Source organism: Mastigoproctus giganteus, chromosome 3 (genome assembly GCF_048544385.1).
Source record: "Mastigoproctus giganteus isolate SK-2022 chromosome 3, ASM4854438v1, whole genome shotgun sequence".
Taxonomy (NCBI): Eukaryota; Metazoa; Arthropoda; class Arachnida; order Uropygi; family Thelyphonidae; genus Mastigoproctus; species Mastigoproctus giganteus.
The window spans coordinates 202199589-202226077 of record NC_143577.1 but is presented as its reverse complement, the minus strand read 5'-3'; the positions used below and the strand labels follow the sequence as shown (position 1 = coordinate 202226077).

Sequence of the window (26489 nt, the reverse complement as noted above, 5' to 3'; positions counted from 1 at the left end):
TGAAGTGTTTTTTGGCACTGACTAACTGAAACAATTTACACTTATAGACAGGCCTAGAGTTTTTACACGCTTTTTGTAACTTTGATCAATTTTATTAGGGATAGTTGTTAATTCATCTTGCAGTATAGATTGTCCCTTAATTTCAAATATGAATTTTCATGCCCTTCAGCGTTCGATAGTGTTTGACCAGAGAGCTATGGATTCTCCCTAGTCCATTTGTAGCTCAGCAGATTGATAGAGACGCAACTTCTAACTTCCCACTAAGAGCTTCTCCTGCTCCTTATTCTTTAGCAACCACACTAAACATATAACATTATTTTAGTCATGGAAATTATAACCAGGCTATGACGAATCCTTTAACATAACTTCGGTGTGTGTGTGTGTGTGTGTTTTATCAATAGCGTTGGAATTATTACTGACCCTAATAAGGTTTTACTACTTATAAGACCTTATTAGTGTTTGTAATAATGTTTTTCGGACTATTATTGATTCTCGTGCTGAGGAATAAATGATAGCCCATCGGGGAAGGATTTTCCCAAACTGTTTTTTTTCACACTCTTGTTTCAAGCTTATTTCTATTTAATGATTTCGCCTTTGAGGTGCTCTGATGTCATTATTCGCAACACTGCTCATTTCGTTTTCCTCAGTTTCCTAACTTGCTTCTTTCCCATAAATATTCTTTCTCACTTTTACTTACCTTAATTTTTAATTCAAGGTAAAATACACTTCCGCTTTTTTATACTTTTTTTCGCCATTTCCTTCTCTACTGCATGTCCTGTTCCTCATTTTTCATTAAAAATTCTCTTTCAATCCATTAGTTTCACTCACTGCTCTTCTAGATATTTTCCTGAACTACATGAAAGACTTCTTTTCTCGAATAGTTACGGGGGTTTCTTCGATTTCCTTTAGCTCTGCTATTCCTCGTATAAAATTGGGAACCAGTCTTCCTTAACTGCATTCGGATTGCTGAGTTTAATTATCCAGTTTTTAAAACATTATTGCTATTATTACAATATTACACTAATTTTTATATATTACATATTTATTATTTGAAAGTTAATGTAAAATCATTAATAATTATATTAAAACCAATGTAAATTGATTAAATTTTTCTTATATTAATTTTATATGAAAATAACTTTAGAAAGGTGTGCTTAATGAATTATATTCGTTTTCTTGAAGCCTCAGTTTGTTGCTTGGTATATATTTTAAGGTAATAATGTAGTCATGTGTGTTTAATAAGGAAAAGTGTCTTAAGTGTGATGAACAAATAGCAATACAGAGAGGCAAGCATTTTTTTGCAAATACATTTATTTGTTTATTTGAAATATAAAAAAGAGATAATATTACATCAACGAATATATTATTATACAATCGGAAGTAATCTGGCATCTTTTTTTTTTAATTTCCATCAGTTTCCTATAAAAATAATAATTCTCTAAATAGGAATGCACTAATTGAAATATTATTCAGTCCTGTTATAACAGGCAGTAGGCAAATTCATTGTCGGATCTTCTAAAGTCTAAAGACTTCAATATTACTCATTTACTTTATAACTTATGAACATTGAAATCCAGAATATTTATCGAGAGCTCTCCTTCTTTTCAACCAGGTTGGCATTCCAGGATGATTCTCTTTCATAATCGGTTTGTTTATAATCTATAAACAAACCGATCCACTTTTCTGGAACCACAGTGGAAAAATCTCGAATTTGCATTTAATGCCGTGCATTTGTCCACCTGATATCTATTGCGCCCATTTGTCCACCTGATGTCTATTGCGCCTATTTGTCTACTACCTTGAGAATTAATCTATACCTAGGTATCCTAAAAGGATAACTAACCACGTAGTTGAGTTATACACAATACATAAAAGCAGGGGATAAGAAACTGATATCAGCAAACCCAGGAAGTGCGTCTGAAATCCGAGCAGATAGATCAAAAAGGTAATGGTCAGCGGGCTGCCAAGCCGCACGCCCTATATAGTTAATGGGATATTTATCAGTTTTTCTTTGTATCCTTTCGTCCCTGGTTGTTTTGGGTCACAATCATTACATCTGTGGCTATACTGTGGATGCGAACGATAAACAGGTCACTGTAGGTAATGATACCAGGTAAAAATCACGCAGCACCCCCTTCCCACCTTCACTACCCCCTTGACTGTGACCTCGGAAACATGCGACGAAGGTAAATGCATTATGTTTGGCTTTGATACTGCGTGTGTTGTCCGTTAGCTTAGTTTTATTGCCAGAAGCTATCAGTAAAACAGGACAAGTGCAGAATGTGGTGTTTATAGAAACTGAACTGTGAAACGCAGAAGATTACCAATTTGCTTGTCGGATAAAAGCATCTTTTAAATATGTAATATGATACTTTAATGCCTAGGCCTCTTCCTGCATTTCAGAACGACCACTGCGTATTCTCTTAATTATAATCTCTTTTAACTATATCACATGACCTTGACAACTTTAGCCTTGCAGATAACTCTTGAAAAAAGAAAGCACCTCCTCTCTTAAAATGAACGATGTTCGCAATCTTCATGTAATACTTTATACTTAAAAACCGAATTCAAAACTGAAATAAATTCAACCAGCTGTCCACAACTGATGAAAATATGTTACCTCCTACATGCGTGTTTAGTGTGTATGTGTGTGTGCGTGTCTTTCGCTAGCAGTTACATCATAGCTGAGACATTTCAATTCGACACTCAGAGTCATCTGGCGATGAAACTGCTCTTCTAAGAGGTGGCACGGTACTATTGTTCGACGAATAATCCTCTTCGGCAATTGGAGTGAAAACGTTGAGGCGGGTTCCGACATCCTAGAAAACAAAAAAAAATTAATAAACTTGTATTTCTCTATGGTTTATTTGCGTTAACTTGTATTTCTCTATGGTTTATCAATTGCATTAAAATACAAAATCTGTCAGGATTAATAGAAATTAGGCGGATCGAATGTAACTAGATTGTTGCTTCCCTGTTATCAGCTCTATTTTTATTATGTGGGAAGAAGAGTTCAGATACAATTTTTTGCAGTTTTCGACATTTATACATTCATTTGGTTTTGGTCTTATCATCTTTTGTTAATATCCCTCTCTTTAAAATCTACAGCAATAGATGTTAAGCGATCGGTGATAACTGGGTTGTTAGACGAGAAATAACTCTTGAAAAATTTAGTGTCCTAATTTTTTATCTCTCTGTATTGTGACGAAGCAGACGATAATAGCACTCAAACTGCGTAAAATCAACTATCATTGTTACAGATTGTGAAGTTGTACTTTGGATTATTATTATCTGTATTGTTGCGTAACAACGGTCACATTGTTACGTTTAGAATTCTACGAAATCTCACACCAGCATTCTCTTATGTCAGGAAATGAGTTAATGTTCTGATGCACAACACCAAAAGAGAAAATAATGAGAGAAAAATAATATATTGCCACTTATTTCTCTAAAAGATACAGTTCTCATTACTAGAACAATAGGTGACGCTTGGAGATTTTAAACCAAGAGCTTTTTATTAAATTATGTCTGCAAAATTAGTTTGATAATTATTAGTTTCGTATTCCTAAATTTGGACATATTTCAACCGATTCATACAAGAACCGGTTTTTCCCATTCTTAGCAAATAATAGCTTGCACATAATTGCCATTATGATATTCTGTATCCCTAAAAAATATGCACTTATCTGAATCCTCTGATATTCAAACATTCATTACCAGGAGAAATATAAATTATTTAAACTGAGTTTTACGACAACAGAACTAAACCCGTTCAACAATAATAAAATTAAATAAATTCATGTCACGTTTAGGCATGGTGGTAACTAGCTAATTATAATTTTTTTCATGCTTCGAAGTATGAATGGGGGTGAACGTACCATCCTCTTTCCCCTTTGCTTTCAAGATCATTAGTAATTAGCATCTTTCATTTGTCTTCTCCAATAGCCAAATGAAATGGAAAATACTTCGAGGAGACACACTGTTCACACACGTAAAAAACTATTCTTTGGGGAACTTTTCCCCCTGCTCGACTGCTGTGATACACCTGGCCAACAGAGTGCATTTAATGGAGTTCTAAAAACAGTCATTGATGCGAATTTATTAGATTTTCAAGACAATTTAATCAGTCCTTTCCATAGCGAAAAGGGGTTATTAAATTGGCATTAACCTCCAATAATTTCCATCCATTACTTTGTGTAATGTCGGAGATGATATTAAACCAGCCTAGCTTTTACTGCTATAGAGGTCAATTCTGTTTTCCTTGCTAATCTAGAATTAAACCTTAGTGAATTTTCTTCCATTTTATTATACTTAATTACATTATCTCCTTTACACAATCTAATGAACAAGGAGAGTGTACCTCTCTAAATTGTGTGTTATGTTCGGCCTGTCTATTTTCAAGGACAAAATCAGTAAGAAAAATCTCCATATGATCCTGTGGTTTGATACCAACTAACTCAGTACTGAATATAACGAGCCCAGAAATGTTCCTCTGACCTTATGATGTGATTCAAACTTTTCGTCCTTCAGAGCATACGTTAGGAGAATTTCTACACGAATTTTCTCTGCACAAATAAAAAAAGGTGTGACATTTTAAGATATGGTACAACTACTACCACAAAAGATAACGACTTTACCAACGCCATTGAAACAAACTCATCTGGTGATAGAATATGTGTTGTTGTATACTGCATAAACCAGAGGTGCGCAACCTTGTTTTGCTAATGCTTTGAACTTATTTGGCTAAGGTGCGAACAGTATAAAAAACTATCATATTACGCCCACTCAAGAATTAATTCATTTATCCGTGTGTATTATGTCTCTAAATTGCGTTCTCTGGTCAGGTTGTCGGTTATGCTGGACAAAAAAACTTACTATCCTCGCCTGATACCGACCAGCTGAACCACGGAGAAAAAAGCAGTTAAAAGTTCATCGCGTCATTGACGGAATTCGAACCCAGGCCTTTTCCACCCATCTAGGAAGGGTAGTGTTAATCAGTTCTTGGGAAGGCCAAATATGTTGGGCCTCTCCTTTTGGGTGGTTCTGCCTGTAGTAGTAGTAGTAGTAATAGTGGAATGTGATGCAAGAAAGAAAGTGTATGAGCTTATGCAGCATCAGCCAAAAAAAAAAAAAAATTACAAAACAATTCCCTCTAAATGTTTGTCCAGTTCCTCCTTAAATTTATTTAACCTATCAACTTCCACAACGATAGATGGAAGTTTGCTCCAGCAATTAACCACCCGCTGGCTAAAAGCAAATTTCCGAACATCTATTCTACATCTGTCTTTCCTTAATTTAAATTTATGCCGCCTTAGGTTCGTAATCTGAACAAGTGGAAGAATCCCTTCAGAATTCAAAGTGCTCAACCCATTTAAGGCCTTATACACCTCAATCAGATCGCCGCGCAGGTGCTTAGTTTCCAGCCATTGCGATTTGCAGAACTTAAGCCTCTCTTGGTAAGAGAATCCCTTCATTCTCCTCACTAATCTTGTTGCCCTTCTCTGTACATGCTCAAGCAAATCTACATCCTTCCTAAAATGAGGCCTCCCGATCTGTATGCATTACTCAAGGCATGGCCTGCCCATTGCCTTATACAAAGGGACAATCACCTCCTTTTCCCTGCTAGCAAAATTCCTATATATAATTGACAAAACCCCATGACCTGCCCTGGCAGCCTGTCTGCATTGCTCAGAAAACTTCATATCTGACTGCACAATTACTCCCAGGTCTTTTTTATTTTCTACCGCCTTAAGTGTAGTGCCACACCGTTGGTACGTTTCTCTGGGGTTACTTCTACCCATATGGTACTTTGCATTTGTCAAGGTTAAACTTCTGTTGCCACTTCTCAGCCCATCTACCCAAATTTTCTAGATCCTGTTGCAGTAGCACACTGCCATTACTGTCATTAACAACCCTGCCAACCTTTGTATCATCTGCAAACTTCGACACTAAGCCTGATATACCTTCATCAATATCATTGATAAATATACAAAACAACAGTGGATCCAACAGCCAACCCTGTGGGACTCCACTAATAGCATTAATCCACGGAGAGCAACACCCATTGATTACCACCCTCTGTCTTCTCCCACTTAATCATCCTTTTATCCATTGTAGCAACTTACCCTTAATACCATTCTGCTCCAATTTGTACAGTAGTCTTCCATGCGCAACAGTGTCAAAAGCTTTCCTAAAATTCAAGTATATGATATCAAAATTATTTTTTGCATCGAGTTCCTTTGTAACCACTTCATAATAACCAATCAAATTTGTCAGACAAGACTTTCGCTTAACCCATGCTGTGTCTAAATTACTGCTGCAGTCTTGTCTAGATGATCCTGCAATGCTTCTTTAACCAGTGGCGCTATTATTTTTCCCTGAATAGAAGTTAAACTAACAGGTCTGTAATTACTCGTGTCACCCTTCGATCCCCCTTTGTGAATTGGGGATACATTTGCACATCTCCAGTCCGTGTGGACCTCCCCTGAGTCCAAGGATGCTCTCATAATTATGACTAAGGGTTTGCTTACTTCCTTTGCTGCCTCCTTTAATATAACTGGACAGATCCCATCCACCCCAGGTGCCTTTCTTACGTTTAACTTCAACAATTTCTCCTCCACTTTGCTCTCAGTTATTACAAAATCATTAAGCACCCTGCTACAATTTAATAACCTTCTGGCATTTTCAAACCTTAATAACTCCTGATGTGTGAATGTAGATGCAAAATATTCATTCAGTTTGTTTCTATCTGAGCAGAATCATCAACAGTCGAACCATCGATATCACAATAGGCCAAGCGTCGCTAGCTTGGGGTTGTCCATAATTGCTTGGATTTCTCCTTTTTTCTCCGTTTCAATTGTGATTCCAGAACTTCTCATCTTTCTGATTGACTTGATCCTTGTTCTTTTTAGGTCTTCTTTCATTGTTTCGACGATTTTAGTTTTAATATCCTCACTTGTTGGTTGTTCCCCATGCTTGGGGCGTAGGATTACTAAGTTTTGTGTTTTTAGTAAGATTTTCCTCTTGGGCTGTGCCTGGTTAACTGTTGTAGTGGCTGTAGCCGGTGTCCTCAGCGCCTGTGCGTAGGATGGGGCGAGCTGTGGCATTTGGTTTGCCCCACTCGCTTGGTAGGCTTTCAGTTTTGCCAGAGCCCTTTCTTTCTCCATGTTTGTTTCATCCTGTATCGTTTCCAGTTTTGTCCATAAGAACACAATTTTCGCCCTTAGGACAGTAGTTACCCTGTTAGTCTTCACTTTAAACAGGTTCTCGAGCGCCGTTTTTAGGATTAGAGATTTTTGGATGACCAAGCCCTCGAGGAGCATGGGATTCCTGCTGTTTCTCTTCCATATGGTCATTTTGGGATGGTGCTGGATCTTGTGATTCCTTTTGTACCGACTTGGAGCGTGTCTCCCTTTCCGACTTTAGAACCCTGGGTCTTTTATTCTTTCTTTGTCTGGAGGGGGTCCTGTTGGGATTTCCTCTGTCTTCGTGGTGTTCGAGTAACATTAGGTCGTCGTTTTGGTCTTGCGAAGTCACTGCGTCGTCCTTTTCCGGTTTTCCCCTCCATATTTGTCCAAATCCGGAAAATCGGTCAGATTTCGGATTATCGGGGATCTGTTACACTGATCGTGGAAAACTGTTATAGAGAAGTTGTTGGGCACGTAGCTCAATTTGTTGATGTGCAGCAGGTCTGCAAAGATTTGGGCTCTCCCCTCCTGAATAGTAGGAAGGCGACACCCAATTTAAAAAATTCTCCCAGAGGAACGGAGCTACTTTCTTCTGGGGTTTTAAGGGGCCCTAAAGTCGATGGTCCTATCATATTTTCAATGGAGTAGACAGGAGAAAATTTGGCATATCACCATGGTCAGTTTATGGCAGATGGGGGATTTATAATCACTGTGGTACCCACGCAGACATGCAACGGTATGGGTCTTCTTATGTTGCTGCTATAGGATTTTAGCGTATCAGCAACTAGAACCACATTGTGCTCTATATAATATGTCTGTAAATTGCGTGTGTTCTGTAATCGATTTGCTGTTTGCTGGACGAAACACCCGAGTTTCTGGGGAGAAAAAGCCAAGCTTCCCTCTCGTTGAGACTGACTAACTCAGCCACTTTGTGAAAAAAGACCCATAAAAATTCCACGCGTCTTTGATGGGATTAGAACTCAGGTCGTTTCCACCCGGTCTAGAGAAGATGGTGATTACACCAACTGTGCTACCCACGAGAGTATGGGACTTACTTATTGGTCATTTAGGTTGCATCAGCAAGTGAGCGTGCCAAGAATAACTGTGCGTGATAGGCAACTCTTCTCGTTTCGTGAACCAGTTTTTAATTACCCATCAAGCCTCTTGTTATATGGAAAGCCCAGCGTGGGCAGAACATTGATGGGTATAAGCAATGTAGCTCTTAATTGACATGGCATTGTTTAATGTCTACGAATGCTAATTCTGTTCTTCTATTCTTAATATAAAACATAATAAAGTCATCATAATGGAGCACATAAGGAATTAATTACAACCTACAACGAAAAGTCCGTGCAGGTGGCATCAATCATTATCTGTATGGTATATTTTTGATTGCCATATGTTTTGCATTACTGCCGAAATTCAAGTCCAGGGTTAACATATTTCTTTTCGTACTCCATTATTAGCTCCGACGTTTTTTATTCACACTAGCAGTTCTTTTTTTTTTTTTTTTTCGTGGTAATTTTAAATGCTGTTGGTTACTGAAATCTAGATTACTCTACTCTAGTTAAGAATTGAGAAGCCGGAAGAAACATTGGCCTTGAATTTTAATTTCTCTGTGGTTTTGTGAAAATGCAAATGGAGAACGACTGTAATAATTGAAAAAAAAAAAAAAAAAAAAAAAATTGAGCGCAATAATTGAGCTAAAAAAAACTCTGTTAACTATTTGCTCATATTCTTATTCCATAAAACGATCTGTGCTGCTTTTGAAACTAAAATTATTAAGGCTGTTACAGTGCTCGACTTACGTAGCCACTTTTGAGAGAGCTTTTTGTGGTAGCGTGCATGAACATATTAACTCCTGTAGCCACCATGAGAGCTGTATCAAAATATAAAAGAATATGAATATAAATAAATATACATTATATCATATTGCCAAAACATATAATGACACCCCTGGAATTTGGGAAAAATTAACTGTTCCCAACGTCCAAGGGTCAAGAATAGGTATTAAAACTGAAACTGCGTTCATGCTAAAAGTAAGCAGATCAACAAAACACAGTTCTCGAGCTTTGCGATTTCTAATGGGGATCAGAGAATTCCATATTAACAATCAATATTTTCGTGCCATTGCAACAAATGTGCAATATCCTAGATCAACGGTGGCTGATGCAATCACCAAATGGGAATCAAGATGCTACTACATCCGCGAATCGTTCTGGGAACCGCAGAAATTGACAAAAAGAGATTGGAGGGCGTTCAGAAGATCAATCTGAAGTCTAGGTGTTCCACAGGAAGTGATATCAATAGAAGGATGATTCCAATCTCATGACCAAGTTTAGATCTGCATATGCTGTTGGTCGTTTCCGCCAACTGTGAAATTTGGCGGAGATGCTGTCGCCTTTTGTCGTTGTCTTGTAGTTTGAGCTTGGACCATTGCCCATCGTTCCTGGAGCAATAGATGCCATGCGGTACATTGACATTATGCACAATTACGATCTTCTTACATTGTTTCAGCAGCATGGGAAGAGCCCTTTTCTGTTTTAGCATAGCAATGCACTATGTCATACGGCACAGCCTTAGAACTTGATTAGAAAATGGGCATGCAAAAAAAAAAAAGGAAAAAAAAGTTGGTCTGCCCAGAGCTACGAAATTCACCTCATTACCTCACTTAAGGCCAACCCGCATGCAATCAATAGTTGAATTAGCTACTGTGTTGAAGGAGGAATAGATCATAATACAGCCTTCTTGTATCAAGGGTCGGTTCGAATTCTACCGACGAAGATATACTCTAATTAAACATAAAGGTGGGCCGACACGTTATTAAATAATGCACGGCGTGGTAAGGATTTTCTCTAAGTGTCTGAGGGAGTCTAGCTCCACATTTGACTATGCTTCCATGAGAATATTTGTCATCTGCCCACTTTGGTCGGTACAGAACTTCGAAGCCTAACTGTCGTTTCCAACATATCCCAGACATTCTCAAGTGAATTCAGATCTGGAGAATTAGGTGGACAGGGTAGAGGTTGGGAACCTTAGGAATGTTCCGTGAACCATTCAGATCCAATTTCTGCACCGTGGATAGTTTCGTTGTCGTCCTCAAACAATCCGTCGCAAACCGAGTAAAAATGAAGCATTGTACAATGAAGATAATCAGATACGACAAAAATATATTCACTGCAAGTAACACAACCTTCTAACGGTATGAGCGGACCCAGTCTGTACCAGAACTTACTACATACCATGATACCACCTCAGACTGCTTGAGCAGTGAACATGAGATAGTCTGGATGAACGGCTTCGTAAGGTTCACGCCACACTTTCATCTTACTATTGGTGCTAAAAACGTATAAATCGAGACTCGTAAGACCACACGATCTTATTCCACTGTTCCATAGTCCAGTTTTGGCGTTGGCGGCATTACTCCAGAGAATTATTCGATTTTCACAGAAGGAAGTGACCTTTATGTAGGTGCAAGACTACCAAATCCCAGATTCTTCGATTCACGCCGCAGTTAGAAATGAACATTTTTATAAGTTTGTTCTGAAATAGATCTTTCATTTTCTAAATTGAATCTTTTTAGTTATTTGTTGCGCACTGGACCTTCTATTCTGACGCATATTTCGCCTTAAGTTCCTGCAATTACGTTGAATTCTCCTTTCGTCTTCCAGTCATTGTATATTTTTGATTGCTTTCAACACTACAGTGATTTTCTTTCTTTTTTTTTCTTTTTTTTTCAACTGTGTGTGCTGATAAACGTGCTTCCAACAATAACACTTTTCTGAAAATCAGAAAGATATCCCTATGATGGGGACTAAGAAGCCCCAGGAAAGCGTACAGTAATTACCTGAGATTAATTACCAGAGAGTAATTACGCCAATTGCAAAAGGATTATATTTTTTTCCAATGAGTGTGTATATTTAACGACCTTTATATTTTCGTTTACTTATCCACTGGGAGAAAACAGTTTGGATTTTAATAAATAAATCGTTGGGAATAAAATGTTGGGAATCTTAGGAATGTTCCGTGAACCATTTAGATACAATTTTTGCACGGTCGATAATTTTGTTGTCTTGAAGGAATCCGTCGCATTCGAGTAAAAGTGAAGGAATACTATAATAAAATATAATTTGCTAAAGCGTACCTTATTTCAACTCGTATACGAAATCATTACTGCTAAACGCTTCCTTTAGTGGCGCCATCTGTTAGTCGTAGTTTAAAACGTGAGAAATAAAAAAAGTACGTTATTTCAACTTCTCTTATGCTAAACGTGGGTTTAGCATAAGAGAGCTTACTATTACTTATTATGTCAGCTAACGATATGATATGCAATTTTCGAAATCATAAAACATAGAAGTTTAAACAATATATATATATATAAATTTGGCATTACTGACAAAATAAAACATGCATTATGTCAACATCATAATATTTCACAAAGTGAATAATCCTTTTGCTTTCATCCAAATACAGTACTCCGCAAGATGAACTGAAAACCACTATTTTATTTATTTGGATTGAGTTGGGGATCTCGACTTGTTTATAGAAATTTATTTCTGAAGCTGGCAGTATGGTGATTTAGTAACTGTTGCTATGCATACGACAACAAAATAATAAATAAATAAAATAATAATAATAAAATAAAATATAATATAATAAAATATAAAGTAAAATAAATAAAAAAGTAACACCGTAAAATTGTAAATTAGTTGGATGAATCAGACAACCTGAAGAAAAGGCTACCCAATATAAAACTGAAAGAAAATTGTACGAATAAGATGCAGTAAATTCAGCAAGTTAAATGATTGGATAAAGGATTCTATTGTGTAAAAGAATCCACACTGGTGTTCAAAGAAAGTGCATCACCTAGCAATTTTCACATTTCTAGCCCTTTTTTCGCAATGGTATGTACATTAATGACTAGCATCACAAATAGAAATATAAACAAAAGATATTTATTAATAGTTAAGGCAAAGCTAAGTAATATTTGACAGGTGCTCCCAAAATATTCCAGAATGAGCATTTGCAACCTTTATACAACAGTTTTGGTAAACAGGACAATTATGGCTGAAAGAAGCCCTCAACTTTCTTCCGTTTATCATTTTAAATGGAAAACAAAATGAAAAGTTTACCAGGTGCAAACTAATATTTAGTTTAACTGCCTCTGGCCCTGATGACAGCAGCACACCGTCGAGACATTGACAAGATCAATTTCTGAAGATAATCAACTGATAGTTCATGGTTCCAGTTCACGAAGGGTCGTTGGTTTCTTTCTGGCAACTGCAGATTCTACACGATGCCAACAGTTCTCTATAGGATTCAGGTTTATTTCCTGGTTGTTTCCTGGCCAGCTAAGAGTTGTAATGGACCGTTCTTCCAATCATTTTTTCACCTGTGACAAATATAAACACATTACTGTCGCACCTCTAATGCAGAAATGAAGCTAAATTAACTACAGAAGTGCCTACTCACACTTTTCGCCCGATGACAAGGAGTAGAGTCGTCCTGAAAGATGCAGTTACTTGGCAGGTTGAAATGGTCTATGATGGTTGGCAGCAATTTACTTTCCAATATAGCCAGGTATTCATTGGCATTTACGGAACCTTTTATAAACTGTAGGTGACTTACTCCGCAATACGAAATGCAACCTCATATAAATAAATTAAATTTTCTGTTTATACTCCGGGACGACGAAACGGTCAGAGGAGTTCACAATATAGACAGAATACAAGAAACAGCACCGTATTTAGCAGTCAAGGGCTTGAATCCCGGTTACTCAAGACATGTGTATTTATGCACCCGCACGCCTGACCACTTGGCTACGGCGGACGTCATATGGCTGGTAGGAATTTCACTGTAGACACTATACTGTCTCGATGGTATTCTTCACGTCTACGGCGAATCGTTTGTCTCCCATCAGAGCCATGGAGATTGAATTTCTTCTCATCCTAGAAAATAACTGACTTCCATCGCTCGGGGTTCCATTTGACATGCTCCTTACACCAAATTAATCGGGCCTTTTTCAGTTTTTGTGTGAGGAGGGGCTTCTTCTTAGGGCTACAAGTCCATTTTTGAAGAGGCATCTTCTAACTGTTACTGCACTTGCTACCACTCCTGTATGTCCTTCCCATTCTCTTTTCAGCTCAGACAAAGAAGCTTTACGGTTTTTAAGGCGTAAGCGCTTCAAAACGCGTTCCTGTTTTGGAGTAGAGACTCGTTTGCGTCCGGTTCCTTTTTTCCTATCAGCAGAACCAGTATTCTTGAGTTTGGAAAGAAATCTACTCACTGTCGACTGATTACAAGGCACTCTATAAGCAATATGACGGGAAGAATATCCTTCTTCACGTAAAGCAACAATAGCACTCTTTCTTCATGGCGTCAACTGCACGTAACTGGCCATCCTGATACAAGCAAGGAATGACTGAAACTCTTGCAGAGCGTTCTTATATTGCGGAAAGTAACAGCTGATGCAATATTACGCCATCATCTATGCGTGTCAATCTTATCTGATGCAATCTGTAAGAAATATTGCCATATACTTACGTTATTCGGACGGCAATTACAATTTTAAGGGGTGATGCACTTTCTTTGAACATCAGTGTATATACAATTAATTAATTAAATTCAATAATATATAATAGGTTTTTATTGATTACGCACAATGTCGATACCAAATTATTATCTGGTGATATCTTAGGATTCTTTCCCAATCATCAGACCTAAATGAAGCTCAGTAAAAAGACATTATTGAACAAGACTCTCCACTGAATATTCGTTTTTGAAATGGGGGTATATATACAGCTTTCGAAGACGATGATCTACCGTATATCGTTCGTAGATTTTTCAGTGGTCTCCGGAGTTTAAAGAGAGCCACTTATCCGTCGAAGATGATCCTATATGACTACCCTTCACCTTCAAAAACCAATGATTAGTCTCTCGTTTTTGAGATCTCATCGACGTTTAACTCTCCGCGAAAGTGCGGATAGTTAAACAAAATTGATATTTCTTATGGGACATGTCAATCAATATTAACACAAGAGCATTTCGGCCAAGTTTGTGCCTCGCATCTTTACTGATGGCCATAGAGAGCGAAGAGTTCTCTCATGTAAGGACCTTCGTCAACATGCTGCTAACCCACGTTTTGTTTCTTCCATCATTACTAGTGACTAATCGTGAGTTTATGGTTATGACCTGGAAAAGAGGCCAAGCCCTCTCAACAGAAGACTCAGTCTTCTCCAAGGCCCAAGAAAAGCAAGACAGGTTCGACCCAATGTAGTGATTATATCCAATAAAAAGACTCCACCTGATATACCTAATTGGCATAAATATCTTCCCAAAGGGAAAATGCTTAATTAATGGAAATATGAGAAATCATGCAAATAATCATGACAACCAAACATACATTTCATTGCATTTACGTGTACAAACTGAAATGACAAGTTATCGTAATAGCATTATGTACTGTAAAACAGCAAAATAAGTCGTCAATATTTTGTTTTCCTCCTCGAGCTGCAATTACAACCTTGCAACGATCTGGCATAGAGTTAATCAATTTTTGGATATACGGTTGCCCAATTTCGTGGTACCACATCCTTACAATGCTCTCCTGCAGCTGAATTTTACTTGTTGGCTTCTTCTGAGAAATTTTAGACGACAGCATGTACCAGCAATTTTCAATAGGGTTCAAATCTGTCTTGTTGCCAGGCCAGTCCAACACTGTAATGCGAGCATTTCTGAGGTACGACTGCACCTTAAGGGAGAAAAACGAGGAAAAACATTGGTGTATATCTTAAGCCTTATGAGACAAGAAGACAAACTCATCATTAAATCTAAATATCATAAAACTTACCAATTTTGCTGTGTGGCAAGGTGCTGAGTCCTGTTAAAAAATGCAGTTTTCGACGTCTGTTTGGTGAAAACCCCTAATAACGGGTTTCAGGTGCTCCTCCAAGATAACAGTGTAGGTTTCTACATTCACCGTTCGTTTAATAAACTTAATTCGCCCCACCCCTTTGCTTGTTATGCATCCCCAGACCATCTGACCGGCGGGAAACTTTATAGTCAGTGTTATGTAGTCAAGATGGTATGCCTCCGATTTTCGTCTTCTGACATATCGCTTCCCATCTGAGCCATGCAGGTTGAATTTCGATTCGTCAGACAAGATGACAGTGTCCCATTGCTCTTTTGGCCATGAAACATGCGTTTTAGCCGAAGCAAGTCACTTCTTTCTCATTTGTTGGGTCAACAAAGGCTTCTTCTTGGGCCGATAGGCATGCAGACCACATTCCAAATATCTATATTTGGATAATTCGTGCACTTGTATCAACACCAGAGGCTATCTGAAAGTCCAGATTTAGATCAGGAGCACTAGCATGGCGATTACGAAGGCATCGTCGTTTCAAATATCGATCTTGGGAAGGCGTAGTCACTTTCTTACGGCTGATCCAGGTCATTTCTTCACATCACCGGTTTCCCTCTTTAATTTCAGCACCAGGAATACTGTTGACTGGTGGCAGTCTATTTTATTAGCGATAGCACGCGTAGAAAGCCCTTCCTGGGACAGAGCGACAGCTGCACGTTTTTTTCTTGGTGTCAACTGAACATAGGGATCCATGCTTACACCTCCGCAAAACAAGATATTAATGAGCGTATATACCCTTCCAACACCGTATTTATAGAAACGGCTGATGCAATACCTTGCAATTACTGTCTGATGCAACAGAAGCGTTATCTGACGAAATACCTTTGCTTTGCGACAAACAAAATGACTGTGATCAAGCAATCTCTTATATGTTTCACTACAAATGTTACTTTTTTTTTAAGGTGATGCAGTTTTTTTGTCAGCCACTGTATATCCCTATATATGTATTTTATCACTTACCTCATCATTAACATAGGAAGGATTTTCACTGGCAGAAATACTACGACCATATAGAACTGCTCTTTCCGATTCGGCAGAGAAAACAGGCAGCGGAATGGTATCACGATCATCAGACGAGAAGGATTCGGTTCTGCTACGAGTTTGGCCTCTGTGACGAACGGCTTCAGACAAAGCTGAAAGATTCGGGATGCTCTGAAAAGAAACAAAACCCAAGAATAAGTTGTGCTCTAAACGACATGCCATACTGATCTAACTTTTGCCTCATTGCAATAACGCAAGACTAAGACCAAACAAGAATTCTGCAAAGAGCAAGCACCATCACTAGGCCACCGTAGCAGAGTGGTCAAAACAAACCATAAAATTTCCAGACGTGTCGACACACAATGGTGCAACTACGATGATACCGTCCTGCATTTTGTTAAACTGCAAACAGGGTTTGAATTTCATCCCTTTGTCTAATTAAGAGGATAACCTCTTACTCTATGCTAAACATAAAGAAATTAAATTATAGTCTACACTACAAGTAAAGTAAAGTGCAGCCATTATCAACCCACTGCAGGATGGAAGCCTCCTCAACAATTCATGCTGAGGGAAATGGACCATAATCTGCCACGCTGGTCCAGTGCGGGTTGGCAGATCGACCGTATTCAGGTGCTTGAACCCCGGTCTACTCAAAGAGAGTGTGCTACAGCACTCCCGCTCCTGCCCACTCGGCCACGGAGGCCGGTAAAATTACCTTTTCATTCTAACATTCCAAGAATATTAAAGTACTATAAAATGGCCTGTTTGTTGATTTGTACACTCACCCAGATGGACGGAGATCTTGTCCATGGTCTCGACACCCTCTTTCTACGATTCTTCGGCTGATGAAGACTTGATTCTGCCCTCCTTTCCGTTCCTCCCGACCAGTCCAAGTCTGATGGCAGCACGTAATCATGTGAGCCAATAATGACTAGCAGAGGGCGTGCTGTCGATTCTTCCTATATATTTGGAAATTTATAAAGTTAGCATTTAAACATAATGTTTGTTTATATATTTAAAAAATAGTTAACAAAACTGAAACATTATGTTTTCATATCTATAACAGACGCTTGATACCTTCTGTTATTCCGTAATCGAAATTGTAATTTAAAAATTTTAATTTCCGATTTTTCTCAGTTAAATGAAGAAGAAGAAGAAGAAGAAGAGCTCTTTATTGCATACAAAACGCACATGCCGTACACAATACCCTTCACGGCTACAATCCAGGGGTTTACAGTAAAAGCTAATACAAGGTTACAAAGGCTAATACAATATTACAGTAAAGGCTAATAGAATGTAATAAACAAGGATGAGATATCAAGGAATCAATGCAGAAGCATAACTACAAATTATTAATTAATTTTTACAACTTTTTCGTTCAAAGAATAGCTGTTTTGTAAGGTTTGGGTTGAGTCGTTTAGAATTTTTTCTTGAGACACTCAAGGCACCGAGGCGTCATATAACATCAACTTTGTATATTTATGGCAGACATAGATTCTTAGCATGATTGAAAACTCCATGTTCTGGAGGAGGGGGAGGACTGCGCAACTCTAGCCCGAAACCAATTAACTCTATAAAAAAATCATTAAAATTCGTCCCGTCCAGACGAGAAGAATTTCTCCACTTCGACCGTCAACGGGCATCGAACCAGGACTTTTCTGTGACAGTGTGAAAAAACAGTGACCTCGATACCCGCGAAGAGAACAATTGGTAGAACTGCGTCCTTCCCGTACCGGATGGAAAAGACCTGATTACGAATCCCGTCAGTGACGCGAGGAATTTTTATGAGCCTTTTTCACAATTTGGCTGAGTTAGTCAGTCTCGGCAAGGGCAGCAAGCAACCAACAAAACAACAAACAGAAAATCGACCACAGTACACGCGCAATTTACAAACACATTACATACGTCTCAGTATCGTCTAAGTTGCCGATGCACCTAAAATTCTACAACCAACCAACAGCTACTCGTGGCTCTGTAAGGCAGTACGGTCTACACTGAATGATCACTGAATTATGACATTATGGCCATCTGCCTAATACCGTGTTGACTGCCTTTCGCACGGATAACGGCCGCTATTTGCTTAGACATTGACTCCATCAGGTGTCTGAGGACGTCTGTAGGAATCTGCAGCGATGCTGCTTGAAAGACCTTCCACAGTGTCGGAATAGATGACGGTTGCGTGTCCATACGCATCACTTCCCGTTCCAAAACATTCCACAGGTGTTCAGTTGGATTGAGGTCAAGCAAATTTAGGGGTCAATCAAGATAGGTGATGCGAGTATCTTCACTGTGTTCCTCGAACCACTCGTGCACAGCATGGGCCCAATGACATGGCGCATTATCTTCTTAGCAGATCTCGCTTCTCTCCGGTAAAATTGCAACATGGCAGAGTGCACATGGTCTCCTTAGAGCTGCCAGTAGATCTCATCAGTGAAACGTTGATCCACACGCAGCAGGGGCCCTAGTTCTTGCCCAGCAAAACATGCCTCATGTTAAGCAACCACTGCCATTTGCCTGGATAGTGGGCACCATGCACGATGGGTGGTCCATGAACCCATATTTCTTTCACCACACGCGAAGGCGTCTGTCGTCTTGTTGCACCAGGTATTTGGACTCATCCAATCAACACACTCGTTTCCAGTCCTTCAGTGTCCAGCCAGCGTGTTGTTGACACCACAGCATTTGCCGTCGACGATGATCAGTGGTGAGGAGAGCGTGTCTCTTGGGTCTTCTGCTGTGGAATCCCATACGTCTGAGTGTGCGGCACATCGTCATTTGGAACATTGTTCTTACAATCCTCGTATTGTATTGCGATGTCAACTGTCGCACAGTGACCTGTCGTTGAGTCCGTACAATGAGCTGCACCCTTCGCCTACCACGAACATCCACCTTGTATAATCCTTTAGATTTCTGTCGGCGGGAGGTGGTTTGACCAGTTCGACACCATTCTTCGTACACTTTAACCACATTAGGCCGTGAGACGAAAAGACACAGTTTTCCGATATGACTGACATGACATGATTGTCTGCGTGGGTAGCACAGTGGTACCGCCACCGTCCTCCCCACACCGGGTGGAAAAAGGCCCGGGTTCGAATCCCGTCGATGACGGGAGGAACTTTAGTGGGCTTTTTTTCACTCCGTGGCTGAGTTAGTCGGTCTCAGGCGTAGATAGCAAGGTTTTTTCCCTCAGAAACTGAGGTTTTTTCGTCCAGCAAAACAGGCAAATCGACCAGAGAACACACGCAATTTACAGACACGAATACGGGTTAATGTAATTTCATTTACGGGTAACCCTAATACAGTAATTAATTTAATTTATGACTGACATGACGGAGTTGAACTTTCGTTCAGGTGCCGTCCTACATAAGATACTATACATGTCTACACATGACTGGGGACTTAAACGTCGCGTACTCTCCTTATATTATAAAACGACATTCCTACCAGCTATAACATACGCCTCTGCGGTTTGGTATCACAAAGTATCAACCGCCGTAAATAGACGCATAATCGACTCAATCCATAGAACTATCCTGTTAACCATTACTAGAGCCTGCAGCACCACTAGCACTGTTGGCCTACAGGTCTTGGCCGGAGCTCTTCCCCTTGACCTGGACATCATACGTACTGGAATAGCATATTATATAACCAAAGGAATGCCTTGCACCCACCTAGACTACACAGTGGATAACAATGCAACCCACAAGGCTGAAAAGAACAGGCTGCAGAAATACCTAAAACAAACCTGGCAATACCGCTGGACAAACACAACAAAAGGGAATATCATCAAAACGTTCATCCCGGACGTAGAAAGAGTATACCCCATTCTCCCAACCTGGCTGCAACCCGGACTTTACACGATCTACCTCCTTACGGGTCATGGGGCTTTCAATGCAAAGCTTACACCATTGGTAATAGTGGAGGATCCGCGTTGTACTTGCGGGGAACAAGAAAGCTGGGTGCACATTATGTTTGAGTGTGCCCAATACCTTCGTATTGGGCACACTCAAACCTTAGATGCAGACTAATAACTAGAGTTCACTATTGTCTAACCACAAGAGTCATGCCAATGGAAGCGAAAAAAAAAACACCTTTAAATAGTTGTGACATCAGAACAAAGGGACACTGGCCCCAGACCTTGCAGCATAGACCCACTACATAATGACAAAAGGTAGTGTGAGGACTATCAAACATCACGGAAGGGATAAAACCCCATACTGACAGCCAGTAGACTTGATTGATTATGACCCCAAGATAATGACCAGAAAATAGGACCCAGACCACATGCAGTCTGGAAGGATGACATCCAGATTTAACCCCCTATTAGTGTCCTCACCTAGATGAGACTCAACGGCCAGCTTTAGGGCCTGCAAACTGATGGAGACGACATACGGTGGCGCTCTCCCTCCGGAACATCCTATTGGCTACCCAAATCCGCACTCTCTTGAGCGGATCTTTCTTTCCAAACTCCTGGGGAGGAGAGGCTTGCCTCTCCTTGCCTCCCCAATTTTCTCACTCTGGTGGAGCACGGGCATGCCTCAGTACTTGCAGGGGCTATCTACTCTGTCAGCCCCTTATTTCCAATTTCTTCCTCCCAGTCTTCATCCCCCCCAAACTTTTGTCTTGCACAGCCTTTAGCCCTACATTTCAAAATCAAAAGAGAACATCAAAATTCTTGCCCGAACCTATTTGGTTTTTAAAACTCACTTTCACCGCACAGCCCCACGTCGCATACTATTAAGACTAACTTGTTAAGTATCACTAATATCAACCTCGATTTATTTATTTATTTATTATTATTATTATTTTTTTTTTTGGTCCTAGCCACTGAAATCCCAGGAAAGTAAGTGGCAAGACCAGCCAGAGTACAAATATTGGTAACACCCGGCCGGCCTCCCTGTGGCGAGTATTGGTAACGTCGGGTCTCGCTAGGGGCCCGGCGGCTAACAGGCCGGATGAACAATGGGCACAACAAACTACACAGTACATATCCCACACACTTTCGTCTGCGTGGGTAGCACAGTGGTATCGTCACCGTCCTCCCCACACTGGGTGGAAAAGGCCCGGGTTCGAATCCCGTCGATGACGCGAGGAATTTAGTGGGCTTTTTTCACTCCGTGGCTGAGTTAGTCGGTCTCAGGCGTAGATAGCAAGGTTTTTTCCCTCAGAAACTGGGGTTTTTTCGTCCAGTAAACCAGGGAAATCGACCAGAGAACACACGCAATTTACAGACACAAATACGGGTTAATGTAATCATTTACGGGTAACCCTAATATATATATATATATATATATATATATATATATATATATATATATATATATATATATATATATATATATACTGTATCCCACACACTTTTAAATCTCTGGCTTGTCCGATACAGAGAACATACGCGGAGATGGGAGAAATCCCAGGTGCCGTCAGACCCCGAACATACCTAATACCTAATATCTAAGTAAAAGTGTAAAGTGTAAAGTGTGTTCGTGTCAAACGGCACCAGGGGTTTCCCCCATCTCCGCGTGGTTTTCTTTGTGGTGTAACAGATCACTGTTAAGACCAGAGATTTAAAAGTGTATGGGATTTGGAAGTATTGTGTTGTGTATCGTTGTTCCTCTGGCGATTTAGCCGCTAGACCCCTGCTGGGGCCCAACGTTGCCCACACTCAGCCCCGTGGAGGCAGACCAGGTACACCCAGCATAATTATTTACTCTGGCAGGTCCTGCCACCTAATTTCCTGAGATTTTAGTGGCTAAGGCCTAAAAAAAAAAATAAAAAAAAATAGCAATAATAAATAAAATAAAATAAATAAAAATAATAATAATAACGCGATTTTAAGGAGTGGTTCGCTAATGAGGTTAAGTTTCGGAATTGATGCACGATTTGGCTGTTATAATTTGGAAGTTTAAGTTTTTGTCGTGTGGGGCGTACACTGTGATGTATAGAGAGAGAGAGTGGGGGGAAAGACTGAAGACTGGAGGGGAAAGACAGAAGTATGAGGCCAATAGGGTAGACGACCCCAGATATCAGTGTGGCATGCCCATGCCGCACCAGGAGAAGTAAACTGGGGAGACGGGGGATGGGACGGTCCCGGCCCCTCCCACCGCCAGGATATGGAGAGAAAGTGGGCCAGACTAGGTGTCCAACCCAGATCGCCAAAAGGCGAGGCAACAGCGTAGCTGCGGTCACAGTCATGGTTTTTGAATGTTCAGTTCAGTGTCACTTCAGGTAGGTCACAGTCTTGGTTTAGTCTCACTTGTCTCGTGTTCATCTTATGGGATCAGGAAGAGGAGGGATGACTCTGGTCAGTTTGTAGTACTGCTTTGATGTCAATTCAGATAGTCATATTCGTTGAGAGCATCAGTCCTGGCCATTTGCACCAGGTCATGAATGGAGAGTTATCTTTGTTGGTAATTTCTTCTGATCGGTTGTAGTCATGCGGTATGTTCATGCTGTAGACTCCTCCTTGGTTAGTTTCAATGGAGTTCTTCTATTCAGATGTTTCCATATTGTTGCGGATAGCGATTTCTGTTCTCCTTCTGTTAAAGATGTCCTGGGCGTAGCGGCTGAACGCGGTGTACTCGTCTTCCGAATCCAGGAGGTGATGCTCATTGTCTTTTGGTACAAATTTTATACTGGTGATGAGTACTGATCTTTGTTCCTCATAGCATTCACATTTGTGCATGATATGTTGCCACGTCTCCATATTACCTAATATCTACCGAGGGATCTTGAGTCACATCTACTAGATACACAAGAAGAATATTTAGCCTTAACTGATTTTGCCCAGGGATTATTTACCAGGCGCCAAACACTAACCGCCATATACAGGAGACCTTAACGGAATGAGACAAAACAAACCTGCAAATAGCAGCGAGACGACACAGAGGAGCCGACTATACAGACCTTGGCCTGACTACAAAATGCACTGGGAAAAGACAAGTGACAATATATTGTCTAACCACAAGAGTCATGATTACCGCCAATGGAAGCGAAAAACACCTTTAAATAGTCGTGACATCAGAACAAAGGGACACTGCCCCAAGACCTTGCAACATAGACCCACTACATAATGACAAAAGGTAGTGTGAGGACTAGCAAACATTGCAGAAGGGATAAAACCCCATAATGACAGCCAGTAGACTTGATTATGACCCCAAGATAATGACCAGAAAATAGGACCCAGACCACATGCAGTATGGAAGGATGACATCTCAGATTTAACCCCCTATTAGTGTCCCACATAGTTGAGACTCAACGGCCAGCTTTTTAGGGCCTGCAAACTGATGGAGACGACATACGGTGACACTCTTCCGCCGGGACAGCCTATTGGCGACCCAAATTCGCACTCTCTTGAGCGGATCTTTCTTCCCGAACTCCTAGGGAGGGGGAAGGAGAGGCTTGCTTCTCCTCGCCTCCCCAATTTTCTCACTCTGGTGAGGCACGGGCATGCCTCACTACCTGCAGGGGCCATCTACTCTGTAGGCCCCTTATTTCCAATTCCTCCCCCCAGTCTTCATCCTCTCCCCCCCCTCAAAGTTTTGTCTTGCACAGCGTTTAGCCCTACATTTCAAAATCAAAAGAGAACATCAAAATTCTTCCCCGAACCTATTTGGTTTTTAAAACTCACTTTCACCGCACAGCCCCACGTCGCATACTATTAATACTAACTTGTTAAGTATCACTAATATCAACCTATTTTTTTTTTTTTTTTTGGTCCTAGCCACTGAAATCCAAGGAAAGTAAGTGGTAACACCCAGTCGGCCTCCCTGTGGCGGGTATTGGTAACGTCGGGTCTCACTAGGGGCCCGGCGGCTAAGAGGCCGGACGAACAATGGGCACAACAAACTACATAGTACATATCCCACACACTTTTAAATCTCTGGCTTGTCCAATACAGAGAACATACGCGGAGATGGGAGAAATCCCAGGTGCCGTCAGACCCCGAACATACCTAATACCTAATATGGAAGCGCCCGACGCACGAGTTCTTGCAGTCATGCCCTTATGAAAATCCGTGATATCTTTACTACGCCCCATAACTGCTACTTTATCACTTTGACTTGCAGGACCAAATGCTAATCACTGTTGCTGTAATGTATGAAGCTGTTCTGCTTTTTATATTGCGACCTCATCGGCATAGTTCATTACGGGGTGGTCATAATTCATTGATCACTGAGTATAAATCACCGCTTCTCAAACTGTGGTCCGCGATCCCCGAGAATCCACAGAGATACTCCAGGGAGTCGGCGAATAATGTTCGATGATTCTTACAAATATTTAAGAAACCGAAATAATTTAATAGTCATGATAGAATTTGCATCCCTATTTTATAGACCATAAAATATGTATGAAAAATGGTGAAAAGTGTTTTAAAAAGGCACTGATCTCTTAAAATGTAAAGTTATCGCGATGAGTTATTTTATTATTATTATTATTATTATTGTTAACAGCTACAAAACAGCAAACAAACATGCCTGAGGGTGCAGCTACAAGGCATTATTACACAGCTTCAAAGCAGAAGCTTAGAGTATACATTTCCCAAAGTAAAGAAAAAAAGTAAATGTACAGATAAAATAAAACTAAGTAAAACTAGGACTCATCCGTCCTATTTAAGTGAACAGGTAGGAGGAAGGCAGAGCACTGGTATTTCTTCACACACATTCCACAATCAGAGTCTTTGAACTTGCAAGAAGAGTCCATTTTAAGTCAGGTGCCGGATGAGGTTAGCAATTTCAGTTGCCTCTTGAAGTGTCCGGAGGTGTCAAATATCTCAATATTTGTTTTGTTCATTGATCTTGCAGTCCTGTTGTAGAAGTTGTTGTATCCATAATTTGTTCTCGCATAGGATGGTTTCAGCAGTGGATGGTTTCTTAACCCTCTTGTCGGAGCGTTGAAATTTATTTGTGAGACGAGATGAGTTGCCTTATGCTGCTTTACAAATAGTAACACTTCCCTTAAAAGAGAAGTCTAATGTCCTTTAAAAAAATTTTGCTTCTTTCTTATACCTGGCCTATAAAATAAGGATGCAAATCCCACCACACCTATTATTGTATTACAGCCAGGTTTAGAGCTTTATTTGCTCATGCTTTTGAAGGAAAATAATTAACAACATAGAAACAGTTTTTAAATAAAATTCGGTAGACAATTTTTAATGCTAAAAGAGAGTCCTTAAATACTGATATTTGAGAACAACTGATCTGATGATCGCCATAGAACTAAAATTGTTCTGGATTTTTGGTAAGAATCCAATACAGAGCAGCCTGCAAATATAATTGCAAAGCGCATATAGCTACCTTAGAAGCTGATTATGATGGTATTGTATTACTGGAAGCCTCCGGACGGAAAACAATCTCACAGAGCTAAAATTTGGAACGGACAATATCCAGACAATATCACATCTTGAAATTAAAATGATGTTACACGAGGATGAAATTGGTGCTATTCTCTGTTATACAGCAAGTTTAATCAGTGCATAACTGCTATAGTAAGTGTATTCAGATTGCAATACGATGCGTTGCAATGTCATGTTATATTGATAAAATTATTCAATGTGAAGATTGAGATGAGTGTGTATAGCATTCTGTGTAGTATTTCACAGGAAATGTGACTGTTAATTTCGATAGAGTTGCGGACTTTAAGGAAATTGTTTGTCGGTTTATCCTAATTGACTATGTCCTTGCGGAGTGGAAGGTTGGATCACTTCTTGAGCTTTTAAAGGATTTCTCTCAGAGATGCACTACGTTTTCTTCACAAGCAAACAGATCTGCCTTCAAGGTACACGTAACATGCAATCCACAAAATATAAACTAGAAAAAATTATAGGTAATATCAAAACGAATAACAGGATGTGCAACTTACCTGAAATATTAAGCTGCGGACTGTTCGAGGAATGTAGATGGCACCTTTGTATACCTCGTTAGTTAAAGGATCTTTGGCAATACCTTGTATCAAAATAACATCTTCAACATCACTACCGGCGTCGAAAGTAGAAGACTTTGTCATATCTGGGACATATGCTCCTGCAAGATGCATCATGATTTGGGTATTGGACCATTCCTGAATACGAACAAGAAATAACAGTAACCATTTGGCTCTCTCTCTCCTTATTTACACATGGGAGGAATATTGAACTATTCTGACAACCATGTAACTTATGTGATTTGATTTTATGATTCTATTCGATTTATGTGATTTGATTTTATAGTACGTGCGCAACATGAGTTTTATCTTACCTCAAAGTTATGATGCTTCCTCAGAATGTGCTTCGCTATTTTCAGTGCACAGTGTTTCCACAGCCTGTACTCTAGACTGGGGACATCAGCAAACAGCTGCAAAGCTTCCATCATTTCTTCTTGGCGTATATGAAATGCCTGATCAATGAGAATGTAAACAAATGC

The 26489-nt window shown here is 39.9% G+C and overlaps 1 protein-coding gene across 1 annotated transcript in view; it reads right to left on the bottom strand.

Annotated features, from left to right (window-relative positions):
* Window positions 1-2678: 2678 nt before the first annotated feature.
* LOC150088579 (sperm-specific sodium:proton exchanger-like) overlaps window positions 2679-26489 on the bottom strand; it is a 93751-nt gene continuing 69940 nt past the window's right edge. The window contains exons 20-24 of the mRNA XM_090370238.1: window positions 26325-26462; window positions 25951-26148; window positions 16875-17048; window positions 16069-16260; window positions 2679-2819 (exon numbers count right to left, since the gene is read on the bottom strand). Of these exons, the coding sequence (XP_090226364.1) occupies window positions 2679-2819; window positions 16069-16260; window positions 16875-17048; window positions 25951-26148; window positions 26325-26462 (843 nt within the window). The remainder of the gene's footprint in view (window positions 2820-16068; window positions 16261-16874; window positions 17049-25950; window positions 26149-26324; window positions 26463-26489) is intronic.